The sequence below is a fragment of the Lepidochelys olivacea genome (genome assembly GCF_965140295.1).
Source record: "Lepidochelys olivacea isolate rLepOli2 genome assembly, chromosome: 8".
In the NCBI taxonomy this organism is placed as follows: Eukaryota; Metazoa; Chordata; order Testudines; family Cheloniidae; genus Lepidochelys; species Lepidochelys olivacea.
This window is the reverse complement of record NC_140418.1, coordinates 106,410,234-106,432,257: the sequence shown is the minus strand read 5'-3', so window position 1 is coordinate 106,432,257 and position 22,024 is coordinate 106,410,234. Positions and strand designations below refer to the sequence as shown.

The 22,024-nt window shown below is 45.6% G+C and overlaps 1 protein-coding gene across 4 annotated transcripts in view; it reads left to right on the top strand.

The window, feature by feature from the left end:
• Positions 1-707: 707 nt before the first annotated feature.
• The window catches only part of RNF220 (ring finger protein 220), a 334,084-nt gene continuing 312,767 nt past the window's right edge, over positions 708-22,024 (top strand). For 2 of the 4 annotated variants that reach the window (XM_084636163.1, XM_084636161.1), the window contains exons 1-2: positions 708-833; positions 7,277-8,016. In XM_084636163.1, the coding sequence (XP_084492289.1) occupies positions 7,392-8,016 (625 nt within the window). In that variant the 5' untranslated portion in view covers positions 708-833; positions 7,277-7,391. The remainder of the gene's footprint in view (positions 834-7,276; positions 8,017-22,024) is intronic. The other 2 variants (XM_084636164.1, XM_084636162.1) reach the window with 1 other exon arrangement.

Sequence of the window (22,024 nt, the reverse complement as noted above, 5' to 3'; positions counted from 1 at the left end):
ATGTTCTGACGTGGTCAGGTGGCACCGCGTTGAGTGCCATAGAAATGTGTGTAAACAAAAAAAAAACAAAAAAAGAGCGTGTCTCTTCTCATACCCGAGAAGAGAATGAATGATAGCATGGCCTGTGGTGCGTGGGTTTTGTTATTATGAGTTTTGAATGGCTGCAAAGTTGTTCTGGGCACAGGTTGCTGGTGGGACTGGCCCATAATTTGTATGGTGCGCTGGGAAGCTTCAGGGTAAAAGGTGTTCTGTAAATATAGGGTATAATTTTATCATACAGGATAGGGTAGGATTAGCTATGCTGCATGTAAGGGCCAAGGGGCGGCTGCAGGGAGTGAGGGAAATTTGGGGGACATAGACCAGTCCTATTAATTCTTCTCTTTCACAAGAACTAAATAAACTCCCAAGGGAAATAATAAAACATTGAAAACTGTATGCAAAAAATCTGACTGCCAGCCACAAACCCTTAGCCAGAAGCCAAACCTTTGCCACTGTCAGTGGGCAAGATGGGCCGGGCCTGGGCTGGCCAGCTCTGTGCCCCAGTGGTGGACTCCATTTCCCATACTCCCTTAGTGGCCTAATGTATTCCGTGCTCAGCCCGGCTCGGTGTGTGTGTGTTGCTCCAGTCCCTCTGAGAGTGGAAGTTCATTCACTGATTAGAGCCAGCGCTGAGAGGCAGCGTTGCTCCTTCTCTCACACCAATTGAGTCTCTTGATCTGTTCCATGCAATCCAAGACAGCCTGCAAACCCGCCCAGGACTTCCCATGCACCGCGCTCTGCTCCTGCTTTCCCGAGCCTGACAAAGTGGAGCCATCTCCAGAGGAATTTCCACTGTGAGTACTGGAGATCACAAAGGTGTGTGCGTGCGTTTGTGTGTGCGGGGGCCGGGCGGGGGGAGCTTGTGCGGGGCAGGAGCCGGGGCTAACTTTGGAGGAGAGGCTCCCCCACGCCTCTCTCCCTGGGCTGCGGGGACCCTGAGCCGAGTCACGGAGGCCGGTGCCCTTTGGTTTCCCTGCAAATCCGGACTCTCTGCGGAGTCAAACTTTGCGTGGCAAGTTTTATTTTCCCATGCAAGGATTGCCGCGAGCTCCTGAATCCCCCCACCACAGGCAGCTGGCCATGGGGGCCGGGATGGGATGGGGGGGGGGTGTCGAGTGGCGGGGGAGGCAAGGGGGGGATCATAATGATAGTGGGTTCAAGTCCGATCAAAGGAGAGGATCCAGCCCCGCCGCCGCCGCCTCCTTCTGCAACCCGAGAGGGGCCGCGTCTCTGGGACCGTCCCCCTGATTATTCTGCGGGGGTGCTGGCGATGGGGGGCGGGGGGTGAGGACCAGTGGGCACAAGGGGGAATCAGGTGCCGGGGCAGAAGGTTTCCAAATGCAGCCGGAAATGGTGCGGATCAGATTTAATTCAAAGCCGGTTATTTTAAACCGTATTTTATTGACTTTTTATTTTTGCAACCAGGGGAGTTACTGCCTGGCTTTCCCTCGCCGTCCGCGGGCTCTCGGGCTGCCTTTGCTCCGGGCAGCCCCCGCTTCATTTCCCAGGGGCTGCAGAACCGAACCGAACCAAAAACTTTCTGAGAGGAAACAAACAAATCTTCTCTCCACGCCCCTCCCCCCACCCCGCATCGTTTTTGTCTTTTTTTTTTTAAAAACCTCAGACTTATTTCTGTGGGGTTATCGCAGCGCCTGCAGCCCCGCCGGCTCGGCGAGCACGCCGGGCACCCGGAGTAGCTTGAAGCCAAAGCGTTTCCCTTTTGGCAGTCGCGCAGTGCCCGTGTGAACTTCGATTTTAATCCGGAGCGGAAAATACACATCCCGCCATGGAGGATTGAATTTGGTTTTTTTTTAAAACGTGCTTTGCAAATTACCACTTGTCCTGATTTTGGGGTACGGTGGAAGTTTGTACAACTCCCTCCCCCCCCCCTCCCAGCCACTCCTCCCCCGAAAGACTCGCCCCCAAACCGCTCTCAGCTGGGAATCAAATTGACGAATCTCGGCGGGGCCCCAACTACTTGTTCTCGCTTTATTCTTGAAAACAAAATAAAAGGGCCGGAGTCCGTGTAAATAGTCAGCGGAACAGGCTCAAACCGCTCCGCGTGTGACATGCACGGTGGAAAATCATTTGGCCGGAGAAGGCGAAATGCAGTGAGCGTGTTTTCACTGATGTCCTAGAGAAAACTTCCTGCATCACCCGCCAGTGCTAGCAAAAGCTTACAGGGGCTGAATCCTTTCTAGAAAACTTCCTCTCTCCCCTCTCCCCGCAAAAAAAAAAAATGAAAAAAAAATGAAAGCGGGGAAGTCTGTAACTAGGTTGGAAGCGTGGAAACTAATTCTTCACCTTGAGCTCTAAATACATAAAAACCATCTGTTTTGCCACAATGAAATCATTAGGAACTGTCTGCTCAGAGAGTGGCGTTGAATGCTTCTCCGTCCACACAGGAAACGTGTATGGCCGGGGATTGTTGCAATACATTCAAACCACTCTAATCATCCTCCCATTTGATGAGCTTTGTTTCTGACCATTTCATGGACTGTAGGAATTGGGATGGAAAGCCCCCCCCCCCACCACCATGAAAAGAGGAAATAATTCCGAAGACGACAAGAAAAACCAGTCTCCGTGTCTCTGCTCTTCCCCGAGCTCTCTTTTCCCGACTTTACAACATTATTTTGTGCACGATCTGGTTTGTGGCATTTAATGCGAGTGTTGCAAAGGCAGGTCGAGGCAGAGAAAGGGGAGAAGAGAGCGAATTTCCCCACATTAATGCCCCTGTTCTCTTCTGGGGGGACGTTTCGTTTCTGACCAAACGAAATTAGCAGGATTCTCCCTGAAAACCCTCGCCCCAGACTTGGGAAGGCGGGGGAAGGAAAACACCTGTTTAATTTGCAGCGGGAGACAGTCCAGTGGCTTTTTCTTTGGTGTTGTTTCTAATTTAAACCTCGACGCACCCCCTTGGAGGGGTTTTTTTGGGGGGGGGGAGTTTGCGGGGGATGAACATGTAAACTGTGAAGCAAATCGTCAAAGTCACAGCGATGAGGGAAGCCCACGCCGACTGTGCACATCTCCAGACTCCGCAATGAGCGGCTCCTGCGGGAAAGAGCCCCCAGACCCGCACAAACCCGCGCTGTGCTTCGGGGGGATCTGTCCGGCTGCAGTTTCGGAGCCGGGGGAGGACGGGTCCCTGACAATCGCAGGTCGGGAACCCCCCCCCCGGTGCATTTCTGTCGTGCTCAAGCCCCCGAGGGGAGTCTCCCCCGCACTGTCCCCCCGGCCAGCCCCAGCGCCCTTGCGATTCCTCCCTCGGCTTTTCAATTTAATTGGGAACAATTGCTGGGGGGTGGGGAGCGGGGGGGAAAGGCCTTTCTTCTTCCCCCCGCTGCTGGTTCGGCTCGCTTGCCGCCCGCGGATCGTGTTGGCAGCGGGGCCAGATTTCTGCAAGAAGTTTTGTAGCAAAACCAAATCCGGGACGGGCTCTTCCCCAGCGAGGAGAAGCGGGGCGACCCCGTTCCTGCGGGGAGGCCGCCGCTCGGAGCCCGGGGGCGGTGTCTGGCCCCGCACGCCTCCGCCTTGCACCGAGGCGTTTCCACGGCCCGCCGAGTCTGCCTGCCCGACCCGGGCCGGCCTGGCCCTTAGGGGTTGTTCTAAACCGGGTTTCGCGGCAGCTGCTCCTCGGGTGGCGGCCCCTGGCATCTCCTGCGCCCCTTAAAAAATGAGCTCTTTTCCCTTTGCGGCTTAGCCCGCCGGTGAGCTCTCCTCTGGGTTCCTTGTCTAGCTTGCGATTGTTTTATTCTTTGATGAGGAAATCCAGTTTAGTTCAAATTCCCAATCCATTGGAGCACTTAATTATTGTTATTTTGTTTTATAATCTTTGGCTTTTCGGCACAGGACATATTTATAAATTCCTACTTGACATTTATGGGGCGGGGGGGGGGAGAACTTTAATGTAAATGTATGGTATGATTTTTTTTTTTTTTAAAAATCTGTCCTGATTTCCTCTCTGTTTTTGCTAATACTTCGAAGCTTCTTAAATAGTGTGCCAATTAATTATTTTAAGACATTTGTTCCTGGAAGGAGAAAAATGTTAATTTGTCCCTTTATTTTAATTTCTGGTGTTTGGAAATGGTTGAGAGACCATAAAAATGCAACCTGTTGTAATAAACAAAGTAGTGTGTTTTATTTATTTTAATTGATAGCAGAGAAGTGATTCGTTGATTGAAACTCTTAATGCTTTAAGATATGCACGGTTTTTTGTTCTTTCCTTCCAGGCTGATTAGCAAAGAGGTTTTTATGCTGGTATCAGTGGTCAGCCCTATTTTCTCCACTCACACAATATTTGTGATGCCTGCTAAATCCAACCTGTCATAGATAGACTGATTTTTGTCTGTCTTTCTCTTTACCTAATTCAAACCAGTGTTACAATCTTTTATAAACAGAGGAATCAAACTTGAGCTAGAGATTACTGATAAGAAGTTGTTCCTTGGTGAGATATTTTTTAATGGATCGAACTTAAGGCTGTTGATTCAATTTGTCTTGGTTTTGGCATATTTAACCTTGCAATTAGTATGCTGGCAATTTGTATACACCTTAAATAAGATGTCTTTAAAAAATTCTCTGTATATCAGAGCAGTCATTTAAAAAAATTAAAAATCACAATATTTTTTGGTTTGTCCGTCTTACTTCGATGCCTGGTAGACAGTTTATGTAGCTTCATAGATTGATCTCCACCCCCTACTCCCTCCACTCCTTGTTTAGTTAATTCAACAAAGACTTTTTGCAATCTGTTTGGAGTTTGTCTGATGCCGTGGAAAAGTAGCTGCTGATTTATTTGGTTGCTTTTCGATTTCTGTCTCCAGCCCGTCTTTTTTCCTCCTTTCAGTGGGGATGTCAGCTGTTATTACTTCCTATTGATCCCTTTGCAAAGTGAGAAGTGAACTAAAATTAATGTCAATTCCACTGCTCAGATCAATAGCTGGAGTTATTTTAATCTGGATTTGCACGGGGTGCTAAATTAAAGAAAATCAGCATAGAGGCAGAAAAGTAACAGTTACTTACTTTGCCTTGTGCCCACTACCTTACAGTCGCCCCGATGGTCCATCAAGCTGATTATCCAGCAATCCATATTTTTTTAATTAAGAAGGTCAGTTCGTTTTCTTATTTTGGGTTCTGTATTTAAACCCATGACATTTTGACATTGGGAGTGTATTAACTATAGATTTTCATAATGACTGGTCCGCCGCAGTCTCATCTGTACATGTTGCTCATGGGGGTGGGGGGGGGGGAGAGACTGCGAGAGAGAGCGAAAAAGGAAGTGGGAGTTTAAAAAAAAATTAAATTTGGCTGGGTGAGATATTGTAATGTGTTGATTTATTCCCGGCATAATGAAGTTTGCAAACGAATAAGGCGGCCGGAGTGATTCACAATATCCTACAAGAGTGTCAAGTGTTGCGGCCAGAATACTAATTTATTAAATACGTTTAATGTCGTGAGGTGATGGAACAAGTAAAAATAGAAAAAGAGGCAAAGAGGCAGCAATGGTGCTGGATTGTTTTTTTTTTTTTTGAAAACCGTATTTTCCAATGATCTCTTAGCCCCACTGACATATTAATGATAGTTCATTTCTGTGTGAGGGCTTATTTATTTGTATGTGCGTGTTAATTTTTTTTTATAGCAGCCTGAAAAACCCCCCAATAACCCAAAATTCACTTGTGGATGCAGTTTTGTGCCTTTGTTTTGTGTGTGTGTGTTGATCAGCTTTCCTGAAAGCAGCAAAACAAGCGTGTCCAGGCTTTCTGTGCTTTTACATGCTGCCCTTGGCATCTCTCTCTCCCTCGCCGTGGCTAGAACTTGACAGGAAAGTTATTTAAAATTTGGAAGAGAGCAAACCTGTTAATGTGAGATACATAATCTGGTAATTTAGCAATGATGTCTATAAGGAAGAGTGCCAAATGAGGAAGCCGAGAGATGATGTCCACTCATCTTTACAATTAATAACAGTCACTGAAGCGTTTGGGTACAGGATGGGAGAAAGGAAATGTTATAATTGGACTACATTAAAGCCATAGACTGGATTTCATACAGTTTGTTAACCTAGGCTCCTTCATTCATGGAATACAAAAGGCACTCCATTAGGAAGAGACTCTTTCAGTAAGTTTTATTTGAGATGTTTGACCCTCTGGATTTAAGAGAGACAATTTGTAACAGCTTTTTATTATTATATGATTTTCTTAGCCCTTTGAGCTCTGGCAGGCTAGTTTGTTGTTTCAAAGTTACAGTTCTTGTATTTTAAGAAGGGTCTTGGGGCCTGAATGGTAGGCAGCGGAACCTTAAAAGAAAAGGCACTAGGTTGATCGGGAAAGAAAATACCAAACCAAACCATTAAAACAGAAAACTCAGAGAGACACAGAAGGAAGGATTTTTCTGCCTCTCGCTCTGAGGGGGTTTGTGGCTGGGCGAATGGATCTGGCCGAGCTAGGAGGCTCAGCAAAATGCAAGCCAGAAATTTTGTTAACATTTTCCTCTAAATGTTAATGGCACATACAGAGCAGTTTACAAATCTACTTAAGAGCTAGTGCATTAGGAACTAAAATTACGGATGCGTACTCCGCTGTCCCCGACCCGAAAGGCAGACATTTGCAGAGATCACATGGCAGAGGCACCCATTATGATTTTAAATATTGTCAGAGACGCCAGGCATTTTATTGATGAAGTCTCCGCTCCTTTTAAAAAAAAAAGAAAGAGTGTGCATACTCTGTGTGTGTGTGTGTGTGTTATATGATTATGTAAAATGTATACCTGCATATGTGTATGTACCTACACATACATAATGTGTGAGAAAAATAGACATGTTACACACATTCCTTGTGCATCATTGGCAGTTTAAACAACTGTATAAATGTTTATTTCTGTTCATGTAATTATGTACAATAGCTATGGTATGTTTTACATATCTTAAATTGTGATGATCCATTGTGGGGAATGTCTCTTAATTTTAGACCACGCCTAGATTATTGACATGTGGGGATATTTATATTACAAATAGATCCTTTATACTAATGTCTTTGGTAGGATTTTTCCCTCTGTCATGTGGAGTGGGCCAAAGTTGGTTCCACCCGTGTGTGAAGCTGTCTGTTGATTTTCGTGAATGAGAACATTGGTGCGTGGCTGGGCCGTTGGTTGTAATGCATGTGGCCTTCCCACTGCATGTAATGTACAGAAGTAGCCAGTGCAAAAGCCTCACCACTTGTGTTCTCTCTTCCCTTCTGTTTCTCTGCAGCTTCAGGACGGCGATGATGCCTCAGTGATCTCCCTGCTCCAAAACCAGGCCTCGCTTGACTTTCCTTCCAGGAAAGATTGTTCCCCTTGTGATCCTGTTGAGGAAAGAGACTCCGATGGACTTACACCGGGCAGCCTTCAAGATGGAAAACTCATCCTATCTTCCCAACCCGCTGGCATCTCCGGCCCTGATGGTTCTCGCCTCCACTGCTGAAGCCAGTCGGGACGCTTCCATCCCCTGTCAGCAGCCAAGACCTTTTGGAGTCCCGGTATCAGTGGATAAGGACGTGCACATCCCCTTTACCAATGGCTCGTATACTTTTGCCTCCATGTATCACCGGCAAGGTGGGGTGCCAGGGGCATTCGCGAACCGTGACTTCCCCCCATCCTTGCTACACCTCCACCCCCAGTTTGCACCCCCCAACTTGGACTGCACACCAATAAGTATGTTGAACCACAGCGGCGTTGGGGCTTTCCGCCCCTTTGCCTCCACTGAAGACAGGGAGAGCTACCAGTCGGCCTTTACGCCGGCCAAACGCCTGAAAAACTGCCATGACACAGACTCGCCCCACCTGCGCTTCTCGGATGCCGATGGCAAGGAGTATGAGTTTGGAACCCAGCTCCCTTCCGGCTCCCCTGGCTCACTCAAAGTTGATGACACAGGGAAAAAGATCTTTGCGGTCTCTGGCCTCATGTCTGACCGGGAGACCTCGTCCAGTCCTGAAGACCGAAATGACAGATGTAAGTACCTCCGTTACCCCTCTCGGCTTTACTTCGCAGTGCCTTGTTGAGATGCTCAACAGGTGTGTCGTTCTGTCGTGCTGCGGTTCCTGCTGAAGGAATGGGCGCAATGTCCTTTCCTTCGTGTTGAGTTACATGATAACATGGTGCCTTGTTTTTCTTAAATGGACATTGATGGATTTCACGGTAAGGTGTATTGGAAGGAAACCCATTTTCAAATGCACCTTGGGAGAGACGCCGTTTTCTCTGCTTGAAACTGGGGCAGCTAAGCACAGAAAGATGTCTATGCCTCAAAGCAGGGAGATATCCTCTGTGTGTGTGTGTGTGTGTGTGTGAGAAAGCAGGGAGATATCCTCTGTGTGTGTGTGTGAGAAAGCAGGGAGATATCCTGTGTGTGTGTGTGTCTGTGTGTGTGTGAAAGCAGGGAGATATCCTGTGTGTGTGTGTGTGTGTGTCTGTTTGTGTGTGTCTGTGTGTGTGTGTGAAAGCAGGGAGATATCCTGTGTGTGTGTGTGTGTCTGTGTGTGTGTGAAAGCAGGGAGATATCCTCTGTGTGTGTGTGTGTGTGTGTGTGTGTAAGCAGGGAGATATCCTGTGTGTGTGTGTCTGTGTGTGTGTGAAAGCAGGGAGATATCCTGTGTGTGTGTGTGTGTATACACAGAAGGGTGCATTTGTAAGTATACAACTAGAACTTTTTTCAGGGAGTTTATCAGTTAAAACTGCACCCACTGCTCCCTTTGATATTTTTCCTCTGACCTGTTCCTCACATGCTCAGTTCTTACACCTAGGATATCAGCCTTCATGCTTTGCTCCTCAGAACAGGACAAAGTTCCCTTTTGCGGTATTTCACGTAATAGTATTTTGGGCACTCAAGCTCTTTTCTAGAGACATAAAGTTGATTACGCTCTTATGGCTCAATAAGTGACCCCCAAAATAGGCTGTGTACTTTCTCTGGAGCCCCCCTTTGCATGACCACTGAAAGGCTATCTGTCCCTTCACGGATCAGCAATTGAACTGAAGCAAACCTGTCTAAAGTATGCTACCGTAACAACTCCCTGTTCCTCAGTCACCTTTTCCCTCGCAGTATCTCTGCTGGAGGAGGGCAGACCCCAGTCTCCTCCTTTCGTGAAAAGCTGAACCATGCACCGTGGGAACACCATTCTGGGGAGCTGTCTCGGGAGAAAAGGGCCTGCAATCCCCTACTTCAGAGCAATAAGATGTGGCAACATTTAGCTGGAGTGATCTCCTTTAAACACAGACGCTTAGTTCAGGTGCCAAAGTGGTTTTGTTTTCACGTGGGCCCCTTTGTACATTCTTATGGATTTTCTTTTTAAAAAATTATTATTATTTTGCAAAGAAAACTGCAGCCCGGCTCCCCTGCTCCCCTTCAGATACTATTTTTCTTCTCCCCTTTATGATGCCGAGGAGAGTAATAGAGACATTGCGGCTCTCTCTCCCTGTCGGCACTGCTTCCTCAGGCTGTCTCCTTGAATTAGGCGCTGTGTTAACTTACCAGCACTAAAAGGTATCTGCCTAAACCCAGCGTACTTTTTCAATAAAAGTCATCATTAAATCAACCTGCCTTGTAAATCCATCGCTCTTTGGTTTTGAAATATGCTGCCAGTGTGTCTTTTATGTCAGCGTTTGCAAGTGTGGGACGATATCCACTAAAGACAGAAGCCTTGTGCTTCTCACAGCACAAATGTTGTCTCTGTTTCCCCCCACCTCCCTCCTATATTACTTTCTGTGCAGTAGAACTGCTTTCCTTGTTCCATGTCTCCTCATCGGTGTTGTTAATATGTAGGCACAGCTGTTGTAGGTGGAAGCATGTAGGTGCGGGTAGAGCTTTCATTTTGGGCGAGGGAAGGAAGGTGGGATCACAATGTCTACAGATATCCTGTGTTGATGGTTTATGGATCTCTCCCCCTTATCAATATAACCTGGATGTGGAAATGAAGCTTGCTCAAATGAATACTTTGGGAGATAACAGCGGAAGAGCAGGTCTGCTAGCAAAATGAATTTAAAGCACATCAGTTGCTGAGTGTCTTGCTAGCAAAATCCTGTCAGATAGCTGATTTAAAGGAGTAAATCTGTTAAATGAATTAGACCACTGGTAGCACAGCAGTGGACAGAACAGCAGACACAGGCACATGCTCCAGTGTGGAAGGGATAAATCTTGTCTTCACCAAGATTGTGTGCTCTATGTGGGTGCTGCACTCCTGAAAAATAAATAAGTACTTCACAGAGGAGTAAGGCTGCTAACGGAATGTACGCCAGTGTGTCGGCTTCCCCACGCCCACTGGGAATGATTAGACAGGGAGATTATAACGAGAGAGGCAGAATAACAACTTCGCAAGGTGCTTCAAAAACTTGTGAACATGTGAAAAGTCCCCCCCCCTTTCCTTAAAAGAGAAATAGAAATTGGTTAAAGTGATTAGCCTTTGCACTAGAGCAAAATGAATGCAGGCATTGCAACCAGCCGGACACAGTGCTGACTAAAATATTAAGAGACAAACTGGTTTTATTTTTGTTTCTAATGCCTGGATTAATTTAACTCTTCTGGCTTTTAAAATTTGTTTTAATATCATCCCAGGTTTTAGACACCATTGCTAACATAACCATCTATAACATTGCCTGCATACACTTTAGATGCATATTAGCACAACATCCGTTCGTGTTTCATTAATCTTAAAGTTATAAAATAAGTACCAGGACAATTTAAAGTAAATTTGACCTTCCCTCCTTCCCATCGTATTTAGCTGTTGCACCAAAGAGCATGTTTTCTATGTATGTCAGAATCTTAAATATGTTAACACAGTGGGTTTATTTACTGGGGGGATGGGATTTTAAAAATGTGTCTTAATTATCTTTATATGGCAGTTTTTAGAAAGGAAAAACTTGAGGGCTGACACGGCTGACTGGTTGCATCATGGAACCTGTCATGTTCTGAGACATGCATACATATTTGCAGGTTTCTTTATGCTTGTATGTAAAAATATACTTAAGGGTCTTTAAATTTCTCATCATGGACCCTCAGGAAGTTTCTTGGGGACCTTGTGTGAACAATATACATAACCCTTTGGGAAAGAAGGATCGTAGTGTAGGGTCCATTGCAGGGAAATAGTTCTGTGGACAAGCTTCTAGGCAAAAGTGTACAGACGGGCGTAGTGAAACTCCATCAGATCAGCAAAGTCTTTATGTATTCAATAGAGGCTCTTCAGAATTGTGGGATTCAATTGTTTATTTGTATTTTTCAAAATCCTGAAAGGGATTAGACCATGCGATGGGTGAATGACTTCACTGCATTACACACGTCCCTTGTACCATCACAAACAAACATTTTCAAATGGGTTTTAAATATTTTTATACTGTTGTAACATTAGAGATGATTTTCTGAGAAATTTTCTTTTTTTCTTTTTTCAAAAAAGGAACCCAAAAAATATATAACAGTATGTCAAGCCGTAAATGTATAGTAGCACAGATGGAACCCACTCTATGCAGAGCTAGATCCATATGCAGCTAGAGATTCTCTGTGTGTGTGTGTGTATGTATATACACGCGTACTCTTGCGACTACATTCTCATTCTAATTACATCACTATGATCAGGATCTGACCCCTTGATGTATGTATGTGGGCTAGGAGAGATCACATATTTCTCAGAAAGAACCACCGTTTTATTTTTAAGTCAGGATGTTGCTTTCAAATTCTGTGTGTATGTTGGAGCCCCAAGTCAGACTGCTAATGAATTATGGAGGCATGGATGGAGCGTGTTCGTGTTAATGGTCATTTTGTAAATCTGTTAGAGTTTTTTTGTGTTTGGGCAAGTTGCCTGTGATGGTAGGATGCTGCTCTCGGGATGTCGAGAGAGGCCGTGCGTGCCATAGGAAGCGCGTATAAAAGACATACTCAATCCAGGGAGGAGATGTAACTGTTTGTTGAGACACATGCTTTGGACAGGGCCGTTCTGTTTAGATGCTCACTGGGAAGATAATTATATTTATAGAACAGTTTAGGCGCTTCTTGTACAGTGTGTGTTACAGACACTGACAAACACATTTCATGGGGCTCTTTAAATAAATGTATCTTCATTAACGTAGGTTTCCAGCAGCAGTGGAAATAAATGCGCCGTTCCCCTGTGTGATAGACATCTATAACCCCTCTGTGGAAATGATCCCCAGTTTTATTCTGGGCTTTCTAATAAAAGGCTGTCATGATTGCTCCTCGCCATGACCACGGCATCACCCCCCTCCAGCAGAGCGAGCCGGCCGGCAGCATCCATGCTGGAGCCTGGCTGGCTTGGCAGAGATCTCTCCGCATGTTGCGGCGCAGAGCTTCCCGTTTAGTCTTCCCAGAAACGACGGTCTCCACCACACCTGGAGATGCTTCCAAACGCTCCACAGTCCGCATTTCAAGACTGCCACAGCGATCTTTTTTTGGTGATCGTCCACTTATTCTTTATCATATGTCTTCGTCGGTACGCTGCGGAGAAGCCTGGTCTAGTGTTCGAGCACATGAGTCAGGAGACCAGGGATCTTTTCTTCCCGCTCTGCCACTGATTTCTTTTTTGGCCTCAGTTTTGACATCTGTAACATGATAACACCTAACTGCCGAAGTTGTTCTAAGAAGTAATTAGTTAATTTGCCAGTACTTTGAGATCTTTGCTCCTCTCCTGCGACTTTCATCCAAAGTAGCGATGGTATTTATTCATATTATTTTTACTGTTACATTAAAATAAATACAAAAATAACTTTGATTATTGGGACACTGTCAATTTGATCAAGGTCCCGTTTCTCCTCCCTGCGATTATAGCTATGCCTCAGTATGGAAGGGAGTTTCTCATTCCAATTTAGGGTTATTTTTTTGAAATCTCTGAAATGTAGTTAGTTCTAGCTTTTAAAACGAATGATTTAATATTTATAAAGTGCTGTGAAAATGTAAATCTCTGTTTAGGTGCTAAGCATTACTTCTATTATCAGAGTTTTCATTTCTGAATAATTGTTCAAAATGGAACAAAGATGGCCTTTAGAATAGGTCTCAAGCATAAACCCAGGAGTGCACAATATGATCTACCCTCTTAGGGCATGTGCCTGTCTGTGTTTGGGTTTACATAGTAGGACCTACACTGATTGGTAAGTTTTGTGTAGGAGTGTGTGGGTGGAGGGGGTGTCTCCTCTTTGAATTATTCTGTGGCACAGCAGTGGATTTGAGGGGGAATATTCACTGCTGAATGAGCAGAGCTGTTTCTACTCTAATCACCACTTTCCAGGTAGGTTAAAATAGGGGCCTAAAACAAAGTGAGGCTATGTTGTTAATAATCATCCATGACCAAGTGAGATCTAGTGCTTAATACAACTCATGAAATAATACAATAAAACAAGTGGAACAATTACATTTCCTCTGTGTGTGTGTGTGGGTCGATATAGAGAAGGCCACGTTTCTATCTCTGTTACACCAGTGAATTCAGTGGAGTTACTCTGGATTTTCCACTGGGTATGATGGAGGTCAGACCCTGGCCCTGCGTTAGCCGCGGGAGTATACAGCAATCGCCTTCTTTTTGTTTTTTTGGCAACAACCTTTCTGTGCCCTCGGCAAACTGTTGCCGAGACTCCTTTTCATGCTGTTTGGTTTAATTGTCTTGTTGGGATAAAGAAATGTTTGAACAGCTAAAGTGGGGAAGGGCTGGATGGGAGCAGCCCCTGCCGGCTGCAGGGCCATCTGGCCTGGCTTGGATCCGTCGGTCTCCAGTTTATATTCCTCTTTCTGTTATTCGGGGCTATCTCGCGCACTTGGAATGTCTAATCACCATGGTGAGAAAACGGACACTGCTGCCTCTTCCAAACCCTCCCCCCTTCCCTTGCCATCAATTGTCATGCAGAACCGATCCAAGTGACCGTTTTACTGGCAGCCATCGTTCGCCGTCTCCGCCTGGCTCTGGGCAGAAGGATGGCTTTTAATGGATCATTTGGGTGGGAGGCCTGGGGCTGTTTTCTCCTCCAAAATGTTTCCCCTCACCGCCTCTGCCACCCCGCCATATTTCCTGTGAGCTCAGAAAAGCCAGCAATTTCTTGTGCCCTGGTCTCCCTTTCGGACGTCTGATAGCTGTCTTATGTGGCTCTCCAAAAGGCTTATGACAGCAGCTCTGTGGGCTCTGAGCAAAATGTAAACGACATATTTATCTGTCTACAACTGCAGAAATGGGCACACATACAGTAAATATTGATCATCCTCTTTTGCTCTGTGTGTGTATATGCATATGTATTTATTATACAGTTACAGGACAAACTCTGAATCTCACTGGTTAATTGGCAAAGCAAATGTTTCTAAAAAACAACAACAAAAAAACAAACAAAACCTGATGGCTAAATCCTGCTTCTCAACAAAGATTATATCAGAGGCTGAGTTGGACTGAAGTCTCATTAATCAGATTTAACTGCTTTCACAAAATTATACAAAGGAAAGGAGAGGCTGACCTTGTGGTTAAGGCATTGAATTGGGTGTCGGAAGTCCCCAGTCTTGCAGTGATCTTGGGCAAGTCTCTGAACCTCAGTTTCCCCATCTATAAAATGGGGATAATACCTACCTACCTCTCAGCAGCTGGTACAGTGCTTTGAGATCCTCTGATAAAAAGCACTATGTGTTAATATTCTAACCATACTATATTAATAATAATATGTACTAACATTATCCATTACAGCTAAACTTCAGTTATTAAAGCAATGACCAAAGCGCACTTAATGAGCCAGTATCCCTGATAGTTAAAACATTGTTCTGTTATTTTATTTGCTAACTTGCAGAATTTAGGAATTAGCAGTGGAGTTTCCTACTTGTTCTTCATGGACGGTATAAGGAATTAGTAGGGTTCTGCTCTGTGTGTGTGTGTGTAAGTGTGAGAGACCAAAAAAAAAGAAAGAATAAGTATTTTTGCCTTCAGTATTTTTTCTCTCTCAGCTTTACTGATCTCAGAAACTTTCTTGGGCATTTCTTGGACATTAACTGTCTTGAGGGAAAAGGAGATTCTCAGACATGCAAACTAACAGACGTCCAAGGGCCCAATCCTGCTCCCTAAGACTGAAAGCCTACAAGGGATGGGGTATATTTAACATCTGGGAGTTTCTGGAACTCTTCCTGGGAGAAATTTTTTGAGGCCGTCTTTGAGCTGATCGGTGCCCCTTGGTTGGTTGATGTCTTTTGGACACATCACATCAGAACAGCAATATTAATTTTTTTCCTCCTTCATGCCCCTCTCAGGGAAGCTGAAAAATGGTAGAATTATGTTTTATACTAGATTTTAGGATTCACCTCCCTCCTTATTTGATTAATATCTGTAGGAATAAAATGTGTTCTGTGTATGCTTGTATAATAGTTGATTAAGGTAAATAACTGCCATCTAAAATCTGCCTAACCCTGATCTGCATAAAGAGCACTGCGTATGAATATCTTTACAGAGAATACATTATACCCATCTGTATACTATTAGTCTATTTTTATTGAGGATTTCTGATGTAAATATACACCGAGGGCAAAGTTTTCTTTTAATACTTGTGCATGAACAAAAAACAGACACTGAAGGCGAACTGTAACAATTTTTATCCAGCAATTCATGTCACTAACGGTCTTCCTCCATGTCTATTTGTTTGATAGTCTATGAATTTTTCCGTTCAAGAGAGAACAGCAGATTTGGGGATTTTTGAGGACATTTTGCTGCTGTGCAGAGAAAGTGAAATTCTTTCTAAAAATATATTTCTAATTGGGACATCAAATCCTGTAATATGAGAGCATATCCCCATCCAGTGCCCCCCTGAAAAGGGCATATATCTTTTTTTCTGGATTTACATGTCTGGTCTGTCTCCCCTCTCTGTGTGTATCTGTCACTGTATGTACATGAAGCTCTATTGACATGTGCTAAGCATGGTATGTCATGTTTGTGTATATAAACATGTGATCTGTAGACCTTCCAGTTAACTAACAGGAATAATTTACTGATATGAGTTGGATTACCCCCCACCCGCTTCCGAGTGGTAAAGTATTTTACTGCCGTATGGGTCAAATCTTGCAGTCCTTATTTAGGGCTCAATCCTGCAGTACTGTACCCACAGGAATTGACCTACTGGGTGGCGTTCTCCTTTTACTTACACTGGTGTAAATCAGGAATGATGCCGTTAAGGTCAATTTGATTTACAATGGTGCAAAACTGGTTTGAGAGGAGAATCTGGCTCATTGGCTTCTGTAGGACTTTCCAGGTCAGGGAGGACTAAATGTGTAAGGCTTTGCAGGGTCTCGTCCTTTGAAGTCCTATCTGCATCTGTCATCTTGTGTGTGTGGTGGTGGTTTTTTGTTTTCCCTCTTTAAAACATTGATTGTGGTTTTGTAAACCAGTCATTCTCCAAAGATCAGAGTAACGCTCTCAGATCCTTCAACTGGTTGCAGTCATTTTGTACTGCGGCAATGCACTGAGCTACAGGAAAGGGGAAAAGTGGGGTTGGGAAAGAGTGGGACAAAGAAAGATTTAATGTTCTAAGTGCTGGTAGCTCCGAGAACAAGGAGAGAGTTTCTTGCTATCCATCTTTCTTTTCTCTTTCATTAGGGTGAAGCGATTCTTAGAATTCAAGTTTGGGGACAGCATCATGGTATTTTTCATCGTTTTAGGACACTATTAAAATCACTTTTGTTTAAACACCCTCTGTCCTCTGTTTCTGGAAACTTGAAACAGAAATGTGCTTTCCTACCAGCATCTCTTCCCTCCACTGCACAAATATACTTTATTCTTGTGGGTTGCATGTGAGTGTTCGCTTTATGGTATATATTCATTTTCATGAGAGAAAATAAAGACCCTAAAACCTTTCTTTTGGAGGGAAAATATAAAAACTTATACGAGGGTTTTGTACAGATGCAAAAAACATTATCAGTTTGTCTGTTTGTAGTATCATAGATCCTTATGAATTTGTTCTTGTCAGAAGACCAAAACCAAAGCTCTATATTTGCAAAGACAAGCTGGTGTAACGCTGCTGGCTTGCTGACTTGTTGCTGATTTACACTGCTGGAAAGGAAAGTGGTCAGGACAGCAATACGCTTCAGCTACATACACTACCTTACTTTAATCTGTGGTTTCACAGGGGTGGCAGGGCTGCCACAGAATGAGTGTGCCCTTCAGAGTTCTCTCTTGAAAAATTAAGCAAAAAGTGATTGGACATCAATTAGTAGGAAAACAATGCATTTATGGGATAAAGGCTCATTGTAGCATCGACTCACAGCTGCACCAGGTCTTGTAAATAGAATGAGAAGTCGATCAGGAAACTTGAAATGAGCAGTTACATTTCACTCTGTTGGACTTTTCAGTGTGAATCATTTTGATTCTAATCAATAAAATTTAACTCCTCTGTGTCTCTCTCTCCCCTAAACCAATCCTCCTTAAAAATGACTCTCCATTTTGATACCTTTTTTTTATTTTACCCATCTCTGAAACCCACAACTCAAATGCTGTTTGGCATGTGAAATTGTCTGCCCTGCAAAATCCTCTGCTACAGGGAGCCACAAGATAGTCCTCCAGCAAAGAGCCTGTTTGGACAGTAACACCGGCGTAAGGAGAGTCTGGGAACTAGACTATTCCTTTGTCCTTACCTTTACATTTTAAAAGTGTTTTTAGAAGGCTCTATCGAAGTCCTAGGTTGGTGGCTGTGTGGCTCAGAGGATGGGACACTGAGTCAAGAGAGTGGGGTTGTAATGCCGGGTGTGACAGCTTTGGCAAGTCACGTCTCCTCTCTCTGCCTCTGTTCTATTTACATTGCAAGGTCTTTGGGGCAGGGACTGTCTCACGGGGTGGGTGGGACTGTTATGCAAACAATATACAATACAAATATTTCACTAGCTGAGTATTATAAAAGCCTTCCAAAGAACAAGCCCCCAGTCCACAGCATAATAAAATCCACTGGAAAACACAGAGGCTTTGCAAGATGTTCTGAAGCTCAGCAAACCCAGGCTCTAGAAAATGAAGGGGCGGGGGATGAGTTCCAGAGCTGAGACCTGCCCTCCCTTCACAAAGAGCTCCCTGTCTCCTGCTGCCTCGGGTTAAAACCACAGTCCTCTCTTTGTGTACACTGTCATCTTCCCCAGGGAAGCCCTGTCTCCCCGTCGGTGCTCCCCACTGGACTCTCCCCACGTGCTGGTAGGGTAAATGTTTTTTGCTGGGACCCTGGTTGGGATTCCAGAGGCCGGCAGCTGAGTCTGGGGCAGAGGTCTTGTGGCTTCCCTGGTCTACCTGGGAGGAGACAACACGTGGGCCCATGAGTTGCGGAGAGGGCTCCTCATTAAAGAGCCACCTGCTGCCCAGGCGTCCTGGAGACTACAGCTGGGGGGGCGAGGGAGTGACTGAGTGACAGACGTTTCGCAGCGGCCCTGCCGTGCGGCAGCTTGAGCCACCACTGCGTGCGCAGGCCAGCCTTCGACAGCCGTGTCTGGTGTGTGCAGGGGCCCGGTCCTGCACGGTGCTGAATGTTCTCCACGGCCGCGGATGGAGAGTGCAGGGGAGGGTGCTCCACAGCAGTGAATGCCGCTGAGGGGCCGCAGCTCCGAGGCTGGTGATGAGCTGGCCTGCGAACCAGTTTCGCTTCCAGCCGCCAGGGCTGTGACGAGTTGTGAGGCTGGCTGGCAGGCTGTTGTGTTTAACCCTTCCACGGGGGTTGTGAGCGTCTGCTCATCGGGCTTCTTTAATGGGGAGATGGAGGAGCCATCGGGAGCTCTGGGTGAAGAGAAGGGAGCCGGCCAATCAGGTTAATGGTGCCAGCCTGGGTGAGTTCTTACACTGGGATGCCCCACGAAGGGGAGAGGAGCGTGGGGAAGACAGGGAGGGTCGGCACCCACACAGCTGCTCTGCCCCTCGCCCCTTTTTCCCATCACTGTCTCCACCCTAGGCCTGTACGCGCAGGACTCTAAGCGCTGCTGCTATTAGGAGGAAATTAACCAGAAGCCCAGGCAGCACCGGGCCGGGCTTTTCCTTTCTCGCTTGATATTTGACTTCAGACCCCGCAGTGCATTAAGTCTGGTAGTATCATCCTGGTCCCAATTACAAAACCGTGGCATGTCTGGCAGTCTCTGTTCATTCAGGATTTGGGTTGGCAGTGGCAGACGGGCTAGCAGGTCAGACAGGGCATAGGGATGTTGACAGAGCTGTGTGTGTGGGGGGGGTGCCTAGACTGGCATAGCTGGGGACAGCCCCTGCAGATCACGGTATTGGCAGAACTGAGGGGTGGGGTAGGAAGGACATAGCAGTGGGGCTGCAGGTCAGGACCGAGAGGTATTAGCGGAGTTCTGTCTGTATGGCTGGAAGTTGTGTGGGACGGCACTGGAATAACGGGACTGCAGGTCAGTTTGGAGTTAAGTTGGCAGAGCTATGTACGGGGCCCAGGATTGGAACAGCGAAGGGCTGGTGGGTCAGGACAGAGGTGTGTAGGCAAAGCTGCCGAACGGAAGTTTGCGCAGCTCATGCCTGCATTAATGAATAGTAACGTTCCCTCCGTGTGAGTTCTAAACGTGACACTCATCCCACCCCCTCTTGAAGGTGGAAGCTACAGAGCAGTACAGAGAGAGCCTGATGGTGACCTCCCCTCTGTATAAATCAGTAGCGTTAAATCTGATGTAAGTGTAGTAAGGATCAGACCCAGAGTTTATACTGCACGCCTGTATAAACAGGGAAGACAGGAGCCATAAAATAAAGATATGTTCTCCTTATTTGTTCACCTCCTTTAGAAACACTCGAAGGCCCAAAACCTGCCCTGGAGCGTGTGGGCGTCTCTTACTGATGTTCCTGCCCCAGTTCAGGCTGTGACAGCTCGGTGCTGGGGCTGCGGCTGGGAAGTCTCAGAATTGCTGGATTGTAACGTTAATGAAGGAAGCAGCGTGAAGGGAGGGTCTGATTCCACTCACATGCCCCAGTGGGGGGCATTGGCACCACTAGGGGAGGGGTAAGGGAAATTCCAGGGTAGTCGAAGGGTGTGTTTGGGTTTTTTTTTTCAGACAGGCTTCTAAGAGAAGATCATTGTATGTTTTTGCTATCCCCACCATGTGCTAGGCACGTCACTGATATCCAAGAAGGTACAGGCCCGGCCCCAAATTGCTCACAGTCTAAGGAAATTTATTATTATTAACTTTATTTTTATTGCACATTTCTAACCTGCCCATCGCAGTGATATTAACAGTGCAAGACAAATTCATTCTTGGCGTAAGTGAGCAAGCCTCCTGTTAACTTGGCTAGCAGCTGCACTCGCTCCTGGCAGGTAAGGCAGTGGCCATGCTCTTGGAAGACCTGGGTTCACTTCCTAACTGTGCCATTGCCCCTCTGTGACACCGGGGGCAAATCAGTTACTTTCTCAGTGCCTGCTTGGTAAGTAGGGATTGCAGTACTTTCCTGCCATACTGGGTTGCTGAGGAAAAGTTCCTCTGTGTTTGGGAGGTGTTCAGGTGCTGTGGTAATGATTGCCACAGAAGTACCTCAATAGTTATGCAAGGACTGAAATTGGCCATGTGTGGGAGAGAGACAGAGGCTTGTTTAGCAAATATTGTCATTATTATTTACTTCAAAGAGTGGTTGACAATTTTTTTTTAACCTGGATGAACAGTTGAAAACGGTGGCTAAAGAACAGTAGGGAAAGAAACAGGAGAAAAATTTTGAGTAAGGTAAATAAAAGGGAGAGATAAAAGAAATAATGCAGGGAAGGATGAGTAATCGACATTCTTGGAGTCGAAGCGCAGGCTCCAGCTTCCTTCCTGAGCTGTAAAGTAAAATAATAATAATTAAAAAAAAAGTCTTTAGAACAACAAAACCCTGGACGCGCTGGTTTCCTTCCTGACAGGCCCAGCCTCGTGGCATTTCGGTGTGTCCTCATCGGCAAGGAGGTCTGATTTACAAGCCAAAGGAGCCAGATGGGTGGATTTAACTCTTTGGTGGACAAGCAGAAGCTCTACTGCAAAACTGACCTCTCCTGCTTTATTTGCATTTTCTTCCATTTCTGGAGCCTGAGTGACCAACATCTCCCTATCTGTTATACTCTCATCACTGTAGTACCTGGGCACCTGATAGTAAAGATCCATGTGGCTTAGTTTTCTTCTGCTCCTCTGGGTTCAGTTCTTCATTTTAACATTCTTCTCACAGAGCTTTTGAGGAAAGGCCCCCTTTGAGTGTGTGTTTTTGCTGCAGACTCCATTCCATAGGCTATTGGGATTATTCTCCCCACATGGAACTTTGGAATTTGAGAACCTCTCCAATCCCTGGGCCACAGTTTGCGTGCTTCACTTGTGGCCTCCAGAATGGTATGTAGGAGCCTCTCCGTTTCGGTAGAATTTATGCTTTCATTTAAAAAGACCTAAAATTCTATTTCGAGTTCTTTTGTTTGTGAAGAAGACCCCCTGAACATTGCCCAGTGCAGTGAGAACTAACAGCTGTAAGTGTTGGATGAAAAACACGTCGGTAGATTAACTCTGAATCCTAATAACGAGTGTTGAAATACAAACATTGCTATTCCGCAGCTGCTCATTTTAGCTGTGACATACAATTAATAATTGTTTTCCCAGCATCCTTGCTTGGCATAGGCTTTAGAGATGCGAAAGACCTGCTAGGTGTGTAATATATACCCTTCTCCCCCTAGATTCAGGATTATTCTGGAGGGGATGGTGAACTGGCAAAGACTGCTGGGAGGAGAAGAGTGCAGATCTCCTAAATGTGCTTGATGGGGTGAGTGGGTGGGGAAGTTTGCGGAAGGCTCTCTCTGAAGCTGGCTCTCTAAGGCTGGCCACTCTCTGCAGGGTTCCACTCTCAGCAAGTCTGAAGCCACTTCTTAATTCTCAACAGCTGACAAAATATTTATTTTCAGGTACTTAAAATATTATAATTTGAAGTGGAGTTGGGGGCCCTGGCTGGAGCTAAGCTTTTTCACTAACAGCTTCAGTGGAATGACTTTCTCCCTCCTCTGACCTGCCAACAAATACTCAAAAAATAATTGTAAGACAGTCATCCCT